Source organism: Rhopilema esculentum, chromosome 1 (genome assembly GCF_057945365.1).
Source record: "Rhopilema esculentum isolate cy_ngs chromosome 1, ASM5794536v1, whole genome shotgun sequence".
NCBI classification, from domain to species: Eukaryota; Metazoa; Cnidaria; class Scyphozoa; order Rhizostomeae; family Rhizostomatidae; genus Rhopilema; species Rhopilema esculentum.
The window spans coordinates 4,420,228-4,440,220 of record NC_142815.1 but is presented as its reverse complement, the minus strand read 5'-3'; the positions used below and the strand labels follow the sequence as shown (position 1 = coordinate 4,440,220).

General features: G+C 37.9%; 2 protein-coding genes across 2 annotated transcripts; both read right to left on the bottom strand.

Moving 5' to 3' along the window:
* Positions 1-490: 490 nt before the first annotated feature.
* On the bottom strand, positions 491-6,913 carry LOC135690274 (uncharacterized). Its single transcript, XM_065207784.2, has 8 exons — positions 6,659-6,913; positions 5,683-5,743; positions 5,071-5,131; positions 4,134-4,211; positions 3,469-3,561; positions 2,824-2,889; positions 1,629-1,676; positions 491-811 (listed from the first exon to the last, which is right to left on the bottom strand). Exons 1-8 carry the CDS (start codon positions 6,792-6,794, stop codon positions 728-730), a joined length of 627 nt encoding a protein of 208 aa, XP_065063856.1. The 5' UTR covers positions 6,795-6,913; the 3' UTR covers positions 491-727.
* Positions 6,914-8,494: 1,581 nt separating this feature from the next.
* LOC135690273 (uncharacterized) lies at positions 8,495-19,967 on the bottom strand. Its single transcript, XM_065207783.2, has 9 exons — positions 18,634-19,967; positions 15,477-15,510; positions 14,804-14,943; positions 13,729-13,800; positions 13,153-13,272; positions 12,689-12,770; positions 12,254-12,483; positions 10,749-11,405; positions 8,495-10,122 (listed from the first exon to the last, which is right to left on the bottom strand). Exons 1-9 carry the CDS (start codon positions 18,891-18,893, stop codon positions 9,405-9,407), a joined length of 2,313 nt encoding a protein of 770 aa, XP_065063855.2. The 5' UTR covers positions 18,894-19,967; the 3' UTR covers positions 8,495-9,404.
* Between the last annotated feature and the right edge of the window lie 26 nt (positions 19,968-19,993).

Sequence of the window (19,993 nt, the reverse complement as noted above, 5' to 3'; positions counted from 1 at the left end):
GTCTTGTTTTTGATGCAAATTGACGGTTTTTTGGAGAGGACAACTTTCGATATATAAGTAATGTTATAGTTTTACAAAAATGGCGGAAATTAGCTTCGTGGAAAACCTCGTAATTATAAAGATGACCTTGCTTTATCTTGAATCACTATACATTTCAGCACACACTGGATCCGTAGGTAAATGCTGCCCAGATTCACATCTTTTGTGGGTTGAAAATTACATTAGTATGCTATGATTTGTTTCTGCCCTTCAATACAAATTATAACTTCCAAAAATAGAAGAATTAAATGCCCCCTCTCCTCAGACAATGTTACGCCAAGTCAACGGCCCCCTCTTTTATTTCTTTTCAGATGATCAAACTGTTAGCGAAAGTTTGTTTTAGCCAACTATGATGAAATCCACACTGTTAGCACAGCAAATTACGTTAGCAAACAGCTACCAAAGCCAGCCAGCAAGGCAGCTTCCTGTTACTTTAAAATTACCTCGTGAATTCTCCAAAGAAATTTTATTGTATAGCATATTTTACAAGATAACCGCCGTGTGCACATACATTAAGGTAAAAAATCATTGATTGCTCCAAGTTCAAAATTTTAGGGTTAACTCTCGCGTAAAGTAAACTGTTGTTGTAAAAATCACGAAGACTTTTATCAAAATGTCAAATTATTTATATTGATAAGAGATTTGTGTGAAAAATGCGTTTTTGTAATGAGAGAAATACCTTTGAAAGCTATCTGCAGCAAGAACCACTCTTCGAGGAATCAGCTGAGACACCTTGAAACGGTGAAAGCTCTTTCACAGACAGTTGACTTTCCTATGAAAACAAAAGAAGTTTGAATCGATTGAAAAGTGGCGTAAATAGCCCTAAGTCAAAGCAAGCTTGCCTTATCTTTTACTTGCATATTGACGCTTAGAAGAGTTTTCTTGTTCCAAGAAAGATTGATACATTAATACCGAATAATTAGGTATTAATACAACAGAGGGTAGGTCTTCCTGCCTCTAGTATCTAAAGTGGACCTCTTTTAAATTTAAAGCCGAATAAATTCTACAATGATGATAACAATAGCAATTTCTATCAAAAATAACATGACGAAATGAACTTTGGCAGAAACAGCACTCTCCTTCTATTCCTCCCAACATGTAATAGAACACGTGTATACAATCACATGTCATATCACGTGTTAGCTATTAATCAATATCATATCACGTGTTAACGTATATATCAGTGTTTTCAGTGCAATTAAAGAGCACACAAAATGTAGTGAGTGCGTTGTCTTTGCCTCTCGCTCTTTACGATGTAAAGCCTCTTACAAACAGCATTCCCGTCTACTCATCCACGAACCACGATGACACAATAACGATGATGTTATGATTCGTAGCTCGTGGGACGATGTCATAGATCGAGTCGACAAGTTTGTCAAACCGTGCCGTGACGTAACGGGACGATCCACGGGTATCTGACGGTACGATCCACATAACACGGTACGATCTATTGGTTGTCATTTCGTTCACGATGTGACTCCATACCTAACTTCACTCTTGACTAAAACGTGTTCAAGAGTTTCAGATTATGTGGTTGAATCTTTGGAGTTGTAGTTGAAGACGATCATGATTATCAAAAAACAGAATACCTTGATGTCATTCCTTTGCTTTATGATGTTCGCTAGGGACATAAACGCCTGAAGAATAAAAAGAAGAATATAATTTGCTTTGAAAAAAATGGTGATATTTTTCATGGTGATATTTCATTCAGTATCTTCAAAAATTTGGATACAATTTTTCGAAGCAACAGACACAGAATTAAAATTGCTTTGAAAAAAAAACGAAAGTTCGTGATGATTTTTCGCTCAATATCCTCAAAAATTTGGATAAAAGCAACAGACACAGAAATATAAGCGCTTTAAGGTTACGGTAAGCGTTTTCTGGATGAAAACATCCACTTTCGAATTTTTACATTTAAGTAGCCGAACTTTCAAGGCACACAAAGAGAAATTTTGAAAATGATAAAAAATCACATGCAAACGAAGGTTTCCATGATTTCTTTATCAGAACGTTTAGTTGAGGCATGAAAATCTCTTGACCTGTTAAGCCGATTTCGTTGCTTTGCGGTTGTGGCCCCATGTCTCAATTACAATATCGCATGGCACATCCATGTATCTCATGTACGGCCGTGTTTATTTAAATAGGCTTATTGATCTTAAAGCTTCAAGTGAATTGACCCGGATTACACTATGCACGAGTGTACCTTGCAAATGCGATAAGTAAAATCCCGTTTTCTACGGACTTACAATTCCTCTACATACAGGTACGAAAAAGCTATTTTGTACCCAAGGAACCAATCGAATGGTTCAAACCTTTGCACACGGCCATGACAGATGTGAATAAAACTGTGAGAGGGAAGAAAAATTGTTTGCCAATTTTTGACAGGGTATAGTTTCAAGGGGAGGAGGAATTTGAAAAATCTGAGACAGAGTTTGGTAGCTAGAAATCTGCGCTTTCTGCTGATATAAGTCAGATTTTGATACCTCAATCGCAAGGGTACAAAATAGCTTTGGAAGGTGGTACACTCATTTAAGCAATAAATTTGCCCGGAAAGAATCATTTTACAATCTTTGCCAATTTTGTTGATATGATTGGAATCGCCACATTCTTGTGCATCGAATGATGTAAAGTTATATTTGATTCCGTTAATAGTTTTGCTTTCAGGGAGAGAAAATCAAATATCGTGTCAAAAACGTTTACCGAAACCTTAACAAATGACCATGAAATTAAGCTCAGTCATGAACTTTAATAAGCAAAAATAGACCATATCAAAAAATAGATTACTTCAACAACTCCTGTCCCAGTTTTTGCGCTTGCCTCAAAGAAAGGAAGATTGAATTCTGCAGCCCTCTGAAAAATAACGACTTAGGCTAATTCATACAATAATGATAAACAAATAAGAAATAAAAACAGCAGCAAGTATTGGGTATCTTCCTGGGCCTATATAGAAAGCGAAATTCGATCTTACAGTGGACGCTCAAGGCTAAATTTTAATCGATGTTATACTATAGGGACTCGACCACCTAAATCGCTTTGTTTTCTTTTATGTTTGTTTAAATGTAATTCTTTTTTGCTAACCAACCATTCCAAACACACTTTGTTCCCACTTAAAAGTGGCCAGGTCCCAACTTAACAATTCCCTTGTTTATCCTCTTTCAAATTGGCATACATATCAAGCAATGTTTTTTAATTAAATAAGATATAATGAAGAAGAAAAATAAAATGAACTTCAAACTCAAATCAAACTAGAAAGGATTTCAATTGAAGAAAAATTGTTACTCACAATAACAGGTTAGGAATTAAACCTCTGAAAAATATTCTCCAAAATCAATTCTTAATTCCTTATCTCCCTGACCAGACAAAACATTATGCTGGCAAAACAATGCTTGCAATTAAACTTGAGGTACAGCTCAACTATTGAATAGCTACCTGACTCCCTCTTGACTCTGTCACTTCTCTCTCCTCAACACTTGCATCGCACTTGTTTCCCACCATTATTTTGCACACATCATTCTCTGTGTTCTAAAATATTGATGAAATAAGAAAATGAGCAACATTCACAATAAGAATAGATACAAACTCAAATTCAAACATTTTTCAGCATATCAAGTTATTTACATGTGATGTTAAAAATTGTGAAATATGATACAAGGTAGTTGAGATAAACAACATAACTTTTTACTAAATTAGCTACCAAGCTACCAAAGTCATTTGCCCAGTTCATGTGATTTGAGTTTGTATAAATTTACACAACATCATTTTAGTTTGAAATATCTAGGGGGTGATATGGCAACAAGGATATTCTATAAAAAAACTTGCAGGCTAAATTATGCTGATCACTTATGCTATTTTGATGAAGCCCCTATCAAGGCTCCATACTACTACAATTCATCAAAGTAATGTCAGTTGGAACTCCTCATTTCATTTTGCCTCTAATTCTTCCGCTAACAATGACTTGCCTCTTTAAAAAGGAAGATTACCAATGAGCCATTTGTGTAACTATACAGAGATCTGATAACAGCATCTAATAAGAAGTTCTTATGGAGTTCTTAAAACAAGAAATCAACAAAATTTCAGATCCTATCATAACTTACTTGCTCAATGTTTTCAAGCCAACTACTGATATTATTAAAAGACGACTCATTTGTTACTTCATAAACCAACATGATTCCCTGAAAAAAAAATAATGAAAAAACAATATAATATTTCTACCATTATTACTTTTCAAAGAAAGAAAGTGAAAAAAGCTTATTAATTTTCATCTACAATACACTACCATTTCAAAAGTATTGCATCAACATTGACTAATCTTCACATGGCACTGGATAAAGTTAATTCAAGATTGGCGTTTGCTTTGGGGAAGAGTTTCAGTTACACAATGCTGAGGCATCCCAAAGTATTTTGCTCTTGCAGATTTGAAGCTCCAGACTGCATCAGGGGTAAGGTGGAAATCAATCTCAATCACTCTAATTTTCATTTTATCTTGTGTAAGCGCTCAATCCAAAGTTATTTTCATTCTAGTACCTTATTCCTATGCAAGCTATGCATTTTACCTCTAATATTGTTAAGAAAAGGGGTTTATTTTTTCTAGAGAGCAGTTCACGACAAAATGGCTACCCTTGATGCTTTGATGGACACATGCCACCCAGTACCTTTGATGGTATTTTTAGGGTGGTGCAACCTAATGTCTTGAATTTTGAATGTCTTTGCAACAATTATCTCATCAAAAAGAAGGTTTTAAGGCAAATACCTAATTATAAATATAAGCTCAGAGTAAACAGAAGCAAATTTAAAGCACAGCTTTACTTCAGCCTCAAGCCTGGTAGTGCCAACTGCTTGTGGTCAATTTTGAAAAACGGCCTATTGTGTTAAAGTAGCAAAACAGAGTCAATGATGATCTGAAGTGATGTTACCACTTCCAAAAGTAGAGTGCTATTCCTTCAGATTGGGAGTGCAATCTGAAGTGAAAAACAATCCTGCATCGTGTAACTGAGGCCTTCATTTTATGTCAATTTTTAAGACAAAAAATACCATTGCTCCTCTGTAATAAGCACTTGTGAGAGTCCTAAATCTTTCCTGTCCTGCAGTGTCCCTGCAAAATAAAGACAAATTAAGCAAATCTATTCATTGTAATCTTTATCCATAGACAAGTTCAAGCATTTCATTAGTTTCAATGCCAATTATATTTCTGAAAGCTTTCTTGCATCTTTTGAATTATAAAAAACAGCCATTAGATCATCAAATGGTCAAGAAATGAATCCCATTTGGATGACAGAGAAGAATATAATTCATTTGATTTTGTTCCATTGAGGCCCAAAATGGAATCTTGTGCCATCATAAGAACTCAATTGCATGTTGAGTTTCATTTTGCCAATCCAGAAGCAAGTGCCAACAGTCAATGATTTTTTTGGCCTGATATTCCCCGTAAAGTCTTCAATTAAAGTCATGTAAATATAATTTTGTTGCTAAATCATTAAGATGATTATCAAATTAATTAATTTCAAGCAGTAGTACTTTATTCATATGAACAAGTTGTCTCTCTTCCTAATATTCAATGCCATTCTATTCATTTCGTTTCTATTCACTGCCATCCACTCAAAAAAAATTGAGAATTCTTACAACTCAACCAAAAGGGGCTCTTACCAAATCTGTAGTCGCACTTTGACATTGTCAACTTGTATCAGTTTTGTTTTGGAGTCAATTCCTGGAATAAAAATGAGGCAATTCTGAGAATTACTTTGAGAATTTGCCCTTGATTCTTAGAAAATCCAATTGAAGGTCTCAATGAAATGAAACAAATTTAATACCACTAAGGTCATGGGTAGAAATTAGCTTACAAGTGCAAAAATTTAACAGTGCCACATTTTCTACACAATTCATCTTCAAATGTACTTTCCAATATAGGTATAAGGCAGCATAAAAGAAAAGCATTGTTCAGCATCTCAGTGGAGCCAAGTGGATTCTTTGCTGAATTTTATTATGCTAGCAAGGCCAAACAGGGAGAGATGAAACTGCCTAAATTCTCTAGCAACTGTCAATCTTTGTTCTTTGTTCTAATAAATGTAGCACTTGAGGTGGTAGATTTAGATCTTTGGAAGCACAGCATGATAATAAACATAATAGACAGCACGACAAAAAAAGAGACATCTTTATGTGTTGAAAAAAATCATTGTAACCAGCTTAAAGATGATTCTTTAAGATTACTAAAGATGACTCTAGCTAGATTCGAAATGTCTTAATTATGTTTTTCTGATTATTCCGTACTGATTTTGTCGCATAAATTTTGCCTTACTGATAATGTTGGATCTGGATCAAAGCTCGTTACAATGACTCATGTCGAAACATAGAGATGTCATTTCTTTCGCTGTGCTGGCTTTTCTTTAAATAAAGTACTGAAAGGGAACCAACTGCATGTTCTTTTCTCAGTTTAATTGCATTTTTTAGCTCTGACCTAACAGTTAGCCTAACTGAGTTAGTTAGGCAACTTCCTTTTCACATTGTAACGTTCTTTGCCGTAAATACTTTACCAAATTCTACTAAAGTGATGCAACAGACCATTAAGTACGGATCCATCATTATTTCCCGTACAAAACGCAATTTCTGCAAATAACGGACTTACCAATTGTGGATAGAAAGTTTGCAGTGAAGTCGCCATCTGTGAACCTCCGCACTAAACATGTCTTCCCGACTCCAGAATCGCCGAGAACCAAAACTTTAAACGTGACATCGTAGTCTTTTGGAACCGAAGTGGTCATAGTGTAACTGGGCAAGTTTACTTCAACCCAGCACTTGTTTTAAAGGGCGATCGTCAATCACCCACTTCTCAACACAATCAACCATTTTCTTCGAGTTACTTCCCTGTGTCTCGTTTTCGATTTCCTCCTTGGCTGGAGGAAGTCTCCTTCACAGCATCTTACTGGATAGTCCATCTCTTTGGGACAGTCAGAAACTTCAGTACTCGAAGCAAAAAATTAAGAAACTATTAAATCGCGATGAAACTGAAAGCAGCGAAATTTTGTAAAATCCAAGAACAAGATTGCCCTGTTGGCCTAGAACTTAAGCAAAAGGAATAAAAATATACTTCCTACATCTAAATACAGCATCGGAACGGAAGCGAATCTCTTGACGTGATAAAAAGGTCATGAACATTCCATAACATCATTCTTGACATCATAATTAAGAAACTCTTAAGAAACAATGAGGATTGAAATATTCAGAACATTAAGAAACTGGAGTACTCAACATCGACTTTTGTTTCTTATAAAAAATGAGTGTATCTCACAAACAGCCTAAGGTAGAAATTTGCAAAACTTTGTCATCAATGTACGGGGTTTCTAAGGTCCCATCGAGGCAGGACTTTTTCCAAGGCCCTAGAAATCCTAGGCCAACAACCTATAGTTATTTGCGCACAGGGAATTTCAAAGAGGGAGCTGTCTAGTTTTTCATACTGCTCGACCTGATGACGTAATTAGTTTACCCTAACCCTAACCCTAAACCTAACCCTAACGCTAACCCAACCCTTCATTTGAAATAATTAATCATACTAATTTATAACTATTAATCATATATGACTATCAGGTCAAGCAGTATGGAAACTAGACAACCCCTTCAAAGAGGTACTTCAAAGAGGCGTAATCCAGTAAAGTAGAATTTCAAAAGAGTTATAGAAACAAATGTCGCCATTAATGGTTCGTGTTTACTTTTATATCATCAACGACTCTTGGAAGTATTGCGGCGTGGAATAATTTTCCTGTTTGTTAAACTTGAAATGATGCGTGCTGTTTCAAAGGGGAAGCCTTAACCAAACAGGCAAAAAGGTCAACAAATTTTCAACAACAACTCCATATTTGCTCAAATTTCTCTACTACATTAAGCGCGCATTTGAGTAACGAGACAATACAATTTATAGAGCAAAGATGGGGGTTTAGGGACGAGCCCATTTTATACCCACATGGAAGAGCCACTGTGGACTAGAGTTAGCGGGGTAGGTAATTTATAGAGCAAAGATGGGGGTTTAGGGACGAGCCCATTTTATACCCACATGGAAAAGCCACTGTGGACTAGAGTTAGCGGGGTAGGTAATTTATAGAGCAAAGATGGGGGTTTAGGGACGAGCCCATTTTATACCCACATGGAAGAGCCACTGTGGACTAGAGTTAGCGGGGTAGGTAATTTATAGAGCAAATATGGGGGTTTAGGGACGAGCCCATTTTATACCCACATGGAAGAGCCACTGTGGACTAGAGTTAGCGGGGTAGGTGACACAGGAGACATTCTTTCTCCGATTCAGCAACCCCTCCTCTTTCCCTCTAAGAGAGATCATTTTCTCTTTAGTTTCTATCGAGATGATAATATTATTGTAATCATTTGAAATTCACGATTACTTTAAACAAATTGAAGGATCGCGTTCTCCAAACCTCTAAAAAGAACAAAGATGATCACAGAAAAACCAGGATTAACATTTATGGTAAAAGACAGACTTTCAAAATGGATTTTACAAACATTGATAATCATGTATAAATTTAGCAACAATTAAAATTGGAGAAGAATTTGCTGCTATTTCGAAAACCTCAAATATGCAATCAGGCATACGGTTTATAGATTTATACGAGGCTGAGTGGTTAATACCAGGCTATACGAACTCTGCACAAAACCTCAGTAAAAAAGACGATTCGAGATTCAAAAAACCATCAGCAACTTTATCTGTTTTCTGGTTGATGTTTGCGTAGGATGCAGTTTTTTCACATTTGATTTGAAGAGGAAAAGCTGTGTTCTCAATGAATATTTTGCAAAACAAACAATTTAGATTTACAATATTTAATCGCCTGGATTTCACTGCGTCGGTTTACAACAATTAATATTAAAAGTTCCGGTGCAAAATAAGACCATACTGGCGGCAACGATTATATCGTCACGCACATTTTTCAATAGAGTTGTTTCTTTTAGCGAAATTAAAAATAAATAAATAAGATTTCAACTAAACTAAGACAAGAAAAAGCCTAGAGGATTGATATGTATGTAAATAGAACTAATAAACTATCACCTGAATGCCCTTATGGTTGACAAGGCCAAATGCTATTCTATAACGCTAAGCCGAGTAGTTAACTTTTAAAAATGGATAACAATTTTCTTACAAAAAGCAACTTCAAACCGGTCGCTAATGAAAAAACTGTTCCAATGGAAATATCTTTGAATCGGTAAAATACTTTGCTACAAAATCCGAATAACGTTCTTAACAATCTCAGAATTACAAATTTCAAATAACAAACGCCTCGGGGATGTCATAAAATACTTTAGCCTCCGATTAGTTTTATATGCATAGCAAGGAGGCAAACTGCTGCGCAATTACTTCGAGTGAGCCACTATCAGCTGGTCTCCATCAGCTGCATGGCAACATTGTTCCACTCGTTGGCCCAAATATTATTCCCACTGTTCAAACTTCTTAACAAATCCATGGTAACTGCATCATCCAGGCCGTCAAGGTCGCTGAGGCCACTCCCGCCATTATCGGTGACACTATTGCAGCCGCCGGCGGAATCGATTCCTCCCAGTGAAAACGGCGAATCTATTAAACTATCGACTGAGGCTAAAGACGATTCGTCGATTATTGCCATTTGTGGCTTTCTGTCTGGGATTGAGGCAGCCTCATTTTCGACAGTCCTAGGGAGAGTTCGTGCCTTCTTTAAATTCAAGTCACCATCACTTCCAAAAAAAGATGGCGTCAAATTCCTCCTCGCATTACTTTGCATTTCGTTGTTTAAAAACTTGGTTCTCATTTCTTTTAAATGGGCAAAAGGGGAGCCCCTGTTGGCTCCCATTGGCGACATGACAGACTGGGCCCCAATCTGGGAGGATAATGGCGCCGAATACACTTCTGCTTGAGGGGAACTGAAGGGAACTGGTACCGAATGACACCTCTGCAACAATGGCTGTCTATTTTCGGGTGTTGTCATGATGTCATGATGAGTTGTGCTGTGCAGCGGCGAAATCAGCTGGTCTTGCATCATCTTCTTCATGGCATGCATCTCAGCTCCGACTGGGCTTGGTTCTAGACTCCCTATCGGACTTTGCCAACTGTGGTTTCTGTTGGAGAGAAACAAGAGGATGCTTTAATGTTTTCAAAATAAACGAGCGGTGGCAGTGAATTGCAGCCATGATGCGCCGAGTTATTGGCCTATTCTGATAAATTCTAAAAACAAATCAAGGAATCAAAAACATCTAATGGCAGATAACTAATTTTTGTATTAAAGGCATTGAGTCGTGGTAAATAGATCTCTCTATAAGGGTTCGCTTGATTTCGGCGTGATCGCTGCAGTTTCATGTGATATTGGCATCCGTTGTTGACAACTGATGAAAACTATTTTGTTAATCAGTAAAAGGTGATTTCATGTGCCCAGTTCCAGGTCAACCAAAAGAATTGCTGCACGAAAACCATGACTCGGCTAATGTGGGTACGTTTGGGTACACCCTCTCCCTTATCGTGACTCAATGCCTCAAATCAAAACTCCGTCACGACGCTTCCAAAACACATTTCAAACATTTATCGCCATTTATCACAAAAGTATGATTGAAATCACAGCTCTAGTCTTTTCCGTGCAAAATCAGCAATTTACCATTAACCCCCCAACCCCCCCCCCCCCTTCATACTCCCAAGCCCCTCATACTCCCACTCCCTGTTTCTAAAATAGCAATTTAGCTTTTAGACATACCGAATGACGTCACTTTGAATCCTTGGTGAAAGGGAAGCTGTGGTTACGCTCCCTACAACTGGTCTGTTGCTTCGTGGTGACTGAGAGGGGTATGGGCACGAGTCAGACCTTTTGAGCGTAGTGGTTGTCCGCTGAACATGTGTCTGTCGCTTTGACGCATGCGTGGGACTTGAGATCTGCGTATGTGAGTTAAAGCTTTGTTGCTGTTGCTGCGGAGCCACAGGGAAAGTGCCATCACTCGCTTGGGCAAAACCATTGGAAGGAGTGATGTTTCCACGCGCCTGTGCAACTGCATTGGAGTACCTCGGCGAACCAAGTGAAGGTGGAACCGCCTTCGTTAGGGTCTTCAGGGGAGGACATTGTGGAGGAGACATTAGATTGTTGCCTGGCTTGAACACATCTTGGTTACCAATAGCAACCTTAAGCCCAGGCAATGACTGCGGCCGTTCAGAGCCTCCATTTGAAACAGTGCGATTTGCTTGGTAGCAGCTTTTTGGTTGGGAAGAAGCACTTGGTACCGACAACTGTGGCTTGATTTGGAGGTTGTCACTTGAAACCGAGGTTGGTGTACTAATTGGAGACCGTTTTCCATCAGATGAATTTGATTTTGAGTCGGGTGAGATAGAATTAGTAGATGAGGAGGAGCGAAATTGTAACCTAAAAATAAGAATGGCATTTTATATGCGAAGAGAATAGAGAGATAATGCGTGCATTACAACCAAACAATTTTATAGAAACTATAAACGAGATAAGGACCACTATCCTAATTCGGCAGGGAAGTAAGGCAAACTACCCTTGTTTGTAATGACGCTTCTCACAGGGTGCTTATATCGACAATATCAACAATTCCTTTCATTGTTTGAGAAGAGTCAAAAACTATAAGTGAACTCTGTGTCAGATCTAGCCAAACAAAGCCTCGCAGAGAATGTTCATCATACTTAGATTATAAATACAACGTCTCACAGAGAATATACACAAACACACATAGCATGCCTACTAGAAACCGAAAAGCTTGAAATCGTTCGCCCAGTTTTGATTTTACATTTCAAAATTTAGATAAATTGACTGTCTGGTACGAAGCCACCCCAGATCATCATTAAATAAGTATAAACATGAGAGTCATTCAGAAAGGGGCCAGATGACATTATGTATTTTTGCTGTTTTGAATGGCACAGTAAAATGTTTTCTTTCTAAGACTGAAAATATTTTAATGATAATATATAAGAAAGATAAATATAAACGAGATAAAGAGTGGGGCCAACGTTTATTGACAAAGCAGGGTCATCTGCATATGTATGTATTTTAAAGACTGGTTGAAAACCAAAAAGACATTTCGTATTTATAATGAAAAGAAGAGGCACGAAATAGTAACCTGTGATACATACATGAAGCGCTTGCAAGAAGCCCAACATTTCTAGAACATTCAAAGCGCGAGATTTATCTTAACCGACCCCATCATTCAACCTGGTAGATTTTCACAAATAGCTAGTTCAAAAGAAACTCACTTTTCTGACATTTTGCGAACTTTGCTTTCAGTTGCTGACATGACAACGAACGCTGCCATGGATTTCGTCGACACATAACTGCCGCCCACCAAAAACCGCGCCAGATCAAGCAATGTCGTAAATACGCGCCCGAGCAACTTATTGGCCCACTCGCAAACGAGGTTGCATGCAGCCGAAAGAGTCTGGTCCTCAGTCAGGTCGTTGCAATCATTCACTTGGTTGTTGTTCACCTGTAAGGACAAACGGAGAGCTGGAAATTAGAGGTGGTGAGAATCAAGCAACAACATTATTTTTCGTCCTCTCGTCCTTTTTCTTTTATTCTACCTTCTATGGCCGTTGTCAATCAGCAATCATGGCTCATTTTTAAATAACCCAAAAACAAGAAGAAGTAATTGCAAAATCTATTGGCTAAAACGCGAAGGTATCGATGCTTACCTCGCCGCCACTACTTCCATTCACATTAGGAAGGGCAGGGGATTCCCTGCACAATTTCTTCCTCAATCCGCTGTAGCAATATCTATCTTAGTTAAGAAGAAATATCTTTGTCATTTTTGCCTCTTTTTTACACATAAGAAAAATTAAAATATTTTGATATTGAAAGATCTATTCATTCAAAAGATTTGCTAGTATTTGATTTATATCGCACGGGGCTGTTGAGATGGAATGACATATTTCAAAACGGACGATGTCCTTCATCTATCAGCACTGACGTCAACGTATCAAGGGAGCCACAACAGATGATGCAATATCCGTATAAAGGAAACCCCACCATACCCCCCACCCACAATGCCATGAGAACATTTCAACCGACCTGTTCGCCTAGCTTTATATTACTCAAGTAATTCAAACTCTACGCACTAGCATACAACCTTGCATTGACAATAGATTGAAAAGGATACTTTGAATTCCCCCTCGTCCCCAGCCTCCTCGCTTTGACTTTTGGAAAAACACATTTGATGATTTTTCCAAAATCTGGCGCACTAAGAGTTCGGTTGGCACCAAGGCTCTCGCAATATGACCTGAGAAAGAATGAACAACTCAGTAAACCAAAGAAGCACAGAAATACTCACTTGAACTTAATGAACAGAAATAAAATCTAGTAGCAAAGCAACATCGCGTTAAAAGAAATATTTGTTTACCCGAATTGTAACACTAAAAAAACAAGACTCACAAACTATTTCACCGATTATAGCTTTGAGAAAAGTGCATCTTACGCGACAGAACTTACGCAACAGATCTTACGCAACAGAACTTACGCTACAGATCTTACGCAACAGATCTTATGCAACAGAACTTACGCAACAGATCTTACGCAACAGAACTTACGCTACAGATCTTACGCGACAGATCTTACGCAACAGAACTTACGCGACAGAACTTACGCAACAGAACTTACGCTACAGATCTTATGCAACAGATCTTACGCTACAGATCTCACGCAACAGATCTAACGTCAGAAATATTACGTCACTCACCTGTAGTCGTCGTAAACCTCGTGTTTTGGCAGTGTGTAGGTGCTCTCGCATTCTTCCAGGTTCGATCGGATCCTAAAATGAACCAATCAAATCACGCAAAGTGATACAGAGCAGAAAATTACTTAGCGCCATATTTCGTGTCGCATTATCAGCTCCTAGGCCATATTGTGTCACGAATTGACCGTTTGCCATAGAGCCACATTGCGTCACAATATTGCAAACAACATTATGTGACGCCTTAAGCAATGCCTAGCGTGAGACAACATTACGTCATAATTACGTCATAATAGAAACAGTACATAAGAACCGGACGTCTTACAGGACCAATGATGTCATGTTCCAGTCATGTTCCTACAAAGTCATAAAGACTGTCGAAAAAATGCAAGAAACAAATAAACACAGAAGCAAAAACTTTGATTTTGTTCAGAAATGAGAACCGTTTCTACAAGGTACACCTGTGTTGGTAATAACAAAGAAATGACAATAAAATGTTTATTAAAAATTGGTAAACAAAGAAATAGATTTAATACAGAAACGGGTAAATGAAAACGTAATAAGGTAATAGGCTGATAGCAAAGAACTGTGGAAAGATGAAATGGAAAGGAAAGTTGAATGCGGAAACATTGTTGCCATGAAGATCTGAATAAAATGGAAGTCACGTGTTGCGCAATTTAATACCCATATATGGCACTGAATTCGTCTGTCGAGCTGCAGTGTGTCGTATCCTAGAGATCAAGTGAAGGCATCGTGCGAGGCAATATATGAACAACATCGTGACGCAAGAAGAAGATGCAATTGACAGGAAATGATGACGAAGTGGAAATGAGGTCGTAAGGAAGAAGAAGAAGAAAAAGAAGCAGAAGAAAAAGGAAAAGAAGAAGAAGGAAAAGAGGAAGGAAAAGAGAAAGAAGAAATAGGACAAAAAAGGAAGAAGAAGAAAATAAAAGAGGAAAAGAGAGGAAAAAGAAGAGGCAGTGAAAAAGAATTTCCTGCATATTGTTTGTTCAAAAGATCCCACATATTTAACGCTTGTCTTAATCTGGACTTAGAAGTAGATCATTATTATTATAATTACCATTGAAAAGCTTGGGTCTGTTCCTGGCGGGTATTCGAGAGAGGAATTGGTTGACTCTCCTCCGCAATCGCCCCAGTCTTGGTTGGCAGCTTTAGGTAAAGAAGCAACTTCTCTTTCTCTGACAACTGGCGAACCTCATTCTGGAGAAACACAAACAATTGAAATGAATACTGTGTGAGGTGGTTTGATGACTCAGCGTGGCTTTTGCCAAGGGACGGGTATCCTGACCCCTGCTCAAACTATAAGATCAACTACAATGGTTTATGGAAACAACTTGGAGATGGAGAAGCAACCCTTCGATAAGAAATTCCCCACCGAACATCTAATTCCGTGACCATTTCCGAGTATGCTCAGTCCAGTCCGAGGCAAAAAATTATGGTATGTGTGGGATTTACACCGACAAGCCCCTCCCTCCTTCAGCCACCCCCTTTCTACAGAAATCCAAAAAGAGTTTCAAAAACAAAACTAGCATGCAAAGGAGCTCTTCTTGATTCTTGCATTGAGTAGAATCGTCTCTTTTTGATATCATTCAGCCGTAAAGTCGGGCTCTACTGTGTGCCCCCCGCTCCCCCCCCCCCAAAAAAGAATTCTTTACGCCTCCTTAAAAGTCAGCTCTCTAGCAGTGAATGACTACACGCGTGTTTAAAGATGAAAATGAGAAGTGAAAACTCACCAATATATCTTGAATTCTTTGCTGCGCTTCAAGACTGAAAGGGCAAAAATAAAGATATCATTAGCTTTACAACTGCTCCTCCCAGACCCAGCTTTGTGCAAAAATGTGTTATTATCTCTGTGAGCGACAATTTGACACCCTGAAAGCCTCAATCAGATCTCAATATCTCCGACCAACCCTAAGGACGTTGCTCGCAGTATAAAGCACTTACAATAGTTGTTACAAAACTTTATGTCAAAATGCAATTAGAATCCAAGTTGTTTGTAAAAGTTGGTGGCAAATAAAAAGAAGCGTGCACAGAATGTCTGCGTTTAAGGTAATTAATTTCATTGTTAAACAAATTTCGCGCACGCGGTTGATTGGAAATGAGATGGGCCAATTGTCCGTCGTTCGACATGTGCACGGATGGACATATGGAAGGAAGACAAAGAGAGTAATCCGTTAGATTTCGCGCACAAAAGAATCGCCTCAAAATAGAACACAACAGCATCATTCACTCTGTAAAGACAACTGGAGTTACTTCAAATCATAATCAAATTTTACTGTCAATCGATGGCTTCGATTGACTGGTAAAATACATTTCTAATAGCAATAAAGGGGACTCGTTTAAGAGGAAACCAAGGGGAAATGGCCCTTGCCCTTTTGAATACAACACGTTTCTTCAGTTTACGTGGAATAAAAAATAGTTCTCCTATTTCCCCTCCCCCCTCCAACGCTCCCTTTTAAAATCGAGTGTGTTCCCCATGGCCAATAAACTAAACCAAAGCTTGGTTCCTTTTCATTTTCTGCTAAACATAAAAAAGTATTGCTGTTGAAATTCCGGCTGTTGTGACTTTATGCGTAGCCATTTAATTTGCTTTATTCCAATATGATGATACCAAAGCAGCTTTGCAATTTATCAATGTTCCAGGATGATTTCCATCAACAAGCAATGCAAGATTGTATAAAAAATCTTCTAATACTAAATATTTGTTGCTAAGGTTTAAGGCTAAAATTTGAAAATACTTCAAATCAACTGAATTCAAATTCAGAACTTTATATTTGAAATAAAACTTTGAATAAGACAGAAAAACATATTTGCTGCTAGCAAAGTTTTTCATCCATCTTTCAATTTGATATTTCTTGCGATTATGTCAGTTTCCTTATAAAATAGTATATAATATCTGATCATCTATTTCCATCCAAATATTGAAGATTTTTTGTGAGAAAACAAGTGGAGTTTTCAAGTAATTTCAAGTAATTTGAGAGTCTTTCACAGAAAATTTTAGCACAGCAGAGGAGCCTTAATGTATTATCAAAATAAATATAAATGACATTTACATGCAAAGATGGTGTTGATATAACTCAAAAAATGGTCCCTATTGCTCATCATGTTTGTGGTAACAGTATTTTAGATATCAATTTACATAATTTTGCCTCAGCACAAAAAGAACCTAAATTATCGATAAGCTTCCTTGAAATATATATTTTATTCACAAGACATGGTTTCTGAAATGCTTCAAAGATGTTAAGCATTCTTGCATGCATTTAAATGCCGATTAAGCACAATTTGATTGGTGGAACAGCCTCCCCCCCCCCACCCTATCAGTGTTCAACTGTCACCCCCTTTTGTTCTATTAGCTCTATCTGATGATTCACATACTAAATATTTTGCATATTGAAATAACTTTCAATTATGAAAAACTTTTGAATTATTGTCAAGCTGAATAAAACCAATTTTAAAATTTGAAAAAATTGCAATATAAATTTCAGAATTTATAAAAAGTTACTTCATACAGTTTTCAAACAGTTACACATGAGTTGGATACAGATTTTCTCATGCTTTTGGATTCCTTGTAAAGGGGGATGTCTTACTTATAAGGAAAGCCTTGGTGATAGCATGAAAGGGGATATCATGGACCCCCTATCAAACCTGCAGCCCCTACTCTGCCTTTTTTAAAAGACAAAAAGGAAGAGCACTGCCCCCAGGACCCTGTAAAACCCATCATCAATTTCAAACTGTTCAGTCCTACTGGAGCTGTATTTTCCTTCCATTCTTTGCATCCAAATACCAAATTGGTCAACCATCTGGTCTCGACGATCACGTTGCCGCAAACACAACAATCCCTTCTTACAAAAACATTGAAAATCACTTTTAAAAGCATCAAACTTTGAAAAAACATACAAAATATCATTATTTTAAAACCTAGCACTTTCTTGAGATTCCATTACCCAATGCTGGTGGATGGATGGAAGGGAAGGCTCCTTTCTGGATGTGGTTTTGTTTCATTTTCAAAGGCATGGCGAGGGTCTCGGGATGAAGAAAGTGTTGAAATGTGTACGGCACACTTCAGTATATTTTCCTCAGGTGGGAAACCAGAAGGGTGGGAAACTAAAATCAATGCCTGATTTAACGCATGCAATTTCTAAAATTCCACCAACCAAATTAAGGCCACACTCAACTAAAGATTTCGAAGGAAAGTATGAGCGATCAGGCATTTCTGAATTAAAATAACATGCATTTAATAATTCATCTGTATTTTCGGTTAAGAAGTCAAACTTTAGAGGTAAAAATCTCGCAATGTGAGCTTGATAAACATAGGAATTACATCTGCATTGGCTATCACATTTTTGTTTAATTCAAAGAAATACTTTAACGCGGCGTTTTGTAAACATGACCTGGTTAGACTGGCCTAGGCCTAAGCATTCATTCCGGGCCTGAAATTTTAGCAGTCCACGCTTGATTTTCGTGTTTCAGCTATGTAGGGTGGTACGAATACAGATTAAGTAAAACAAGAAAGGGCATTCGGGCTATTATTTCTTCCAAACAGGAAATCTTTCAAGGATTCCACACTATTTGGACCTGTAAATGAAGAACCCTTTGTGACTTTTGTCGAAACACACTTAAACAAAAGAAAATACACCTTTAATCACACCTTCCCAGCCTAGTTTTAGACATAAACAGCAAAACAATCCACAACTTCAAGAATTGCAAACTTGAAAATATTTATGCGAAAAACAATCCTCGTTTTGTTGACCATTTTCTCCATGGTGAAATCATTCTAACTCACATGACACCAAATTCCAGAGAGATTTCAACGCCCATTCACTAGAAAGACAAAAAATGTTCCTTAATTTACGTTGCTGCTCAACAAATAAACCTTGAAAGCCGTCTTACCTCAAGTGAAGTTCCAAATTTCTTTCCACTATCGTTGAACTTGTCTGGCTTTTGCTTTGCGATTGCTGTGGGCTGCTCTCTTCATGGTGCTCCAATGCCTTGCCTTCTGAATCGACTGAGGCCCACGACGTGGTTCCTTCTGTTCCTCTCTCCTCTGTTTTTTCCACGAGCTGTTGAAAAACACTCGTGAAATTAGACTCTAATCCGGTGCCTGTTTCTTCTTTCCCACTCTCGGAACACCTCTCGTAAATATTTTCCATATTTTTGAATTATCGCATGTTCCTAGGCCATGCAAACTTTCTCGGGCGCAGAATGACTTTCTTCCTTTGTGTTTTTACAAAATGGAACATGTGCTCGCAGAACTTCACGCAGCTGCACATCTCTAAGAACATGTCAGAGCTAAACCAATCAGCATCAAGGTCATTCCCTGCTCCTTGCATCTGATTGGCTTACATTTGACAGCTGACATTCTTCTTTTCAGCGCCAAATTTGAAAATGTAAATAAAGAATTCCTTAGCTTATCAAAGAGAAAAATTCCTAGCCTCACTTTCGACTTCAATTGACTGAAGCCAAACTTGAATTGTTGCATCTTTGACGACTTGAAAACGTTTGTAAAGCTCGAAAGCTTTCATTAGAATGTTCTAAAAATTTGGCAGCTGTTGTGAAAATATGTCATCGCATTGAAAACTTGCTTTCCAAAATTTCGCTGTCAGATCGCAACGGAAAATACTTCGCAATGAGGAACCCAAGACATTTTGAGAACCTCGAACAGCATAGGCAGTTCAGGAATTATTAGATGAAACCAAATCACTGATCGGACGTTCTGGTTTGTTACACATACTTCGAAAATGTTTTGGTGCTTGTTCAAGATTCCCTTGGAGTCACATTGGACATTAGTGTGGGCGAAATCGATTAAATTTGTTTGAAAAAGAAGAGAATCAAACCAACAACAACAAAGAAATGAGATTAAAGTTGAATAAAGCAAATCAATAAAGAACGCACAGCGCGTCATAAATATGTTTGCATGCGATTTTTGCATAAGGATTGTTTGACAAATACCACTGCAATTATAGCACTGCAATCATAACGAATTGAAAAATTTGTCAGCTTCGCCCACAACCCTTGAGCAAATGCTACTCGCTGACATTCACTAGGCTGTCGTGGATACACCTGAAACTTATTTTCAATCTTGCCAATCACTTTTACCAAGACAAAACCATCGAGAATGCTCTCCATCATAGTGTGGGGGCATGTCTCCTGGCAGTGCTAGAGTTACGGCAACCCCAATATGTCCTTAAACTTCCAATGAAATTAGAGGACAGTCCAGAAACATTCAATTCTATAACGGTTGTGCTAAGCG

What these genes read in the sequence shown, in the direction of transcription:
- LOC135690274 (XM_065207784.2), bottom strand. Translation starts at nt 6,794, where the DNA reads ATGACCACTTCGGTTCCAAAAGACTACGATGTCACGTTTAAAGTTTTG. An exon ending in GGCTTGAAAACATTGAGCAA is followed by an intron (nt 3,562 to 4,133) that starts GTAAGTTATGAT and finishes TCAATATTTTAG; the next exon opens with AACACAGAGAATGATGTGTG. An exon ending in AGCAAAGGAATGACATCAAG is followed by an intron (nt 812 to 1,628) that starts GTATTCTGTTTT and finishes TTGTTTTCATAG; the next exon opens with GAAAGTCAACTGTCTGTGAA.
- LOC135690273 (XM_065207783.2), bottom strand. Translation starts at nt 18,893, where the DNA reads ATGGAAAATATTTACGAGAGGTGTTCCGAGAGTGGGAAAGAAGAAACA. An exon ending in GGGACGAGGGGGAATTCAAA is followed by an intron (nt 12,771 to 13,152) that starts GTATCCTTTTCA and finishes TAACTAAGATAG; the next exon opens with ATATTGCTACAGCGGATTGA. An exon ending in GTTCGCAAAATGTCAGAAAA is followed by an intron (nt 11,406 to 12,253) that starts GTGAGTTTCTTT and finishes TCTTATTTTTAG; the next exon opens with GTTACAATTTCGCTCCTCCT.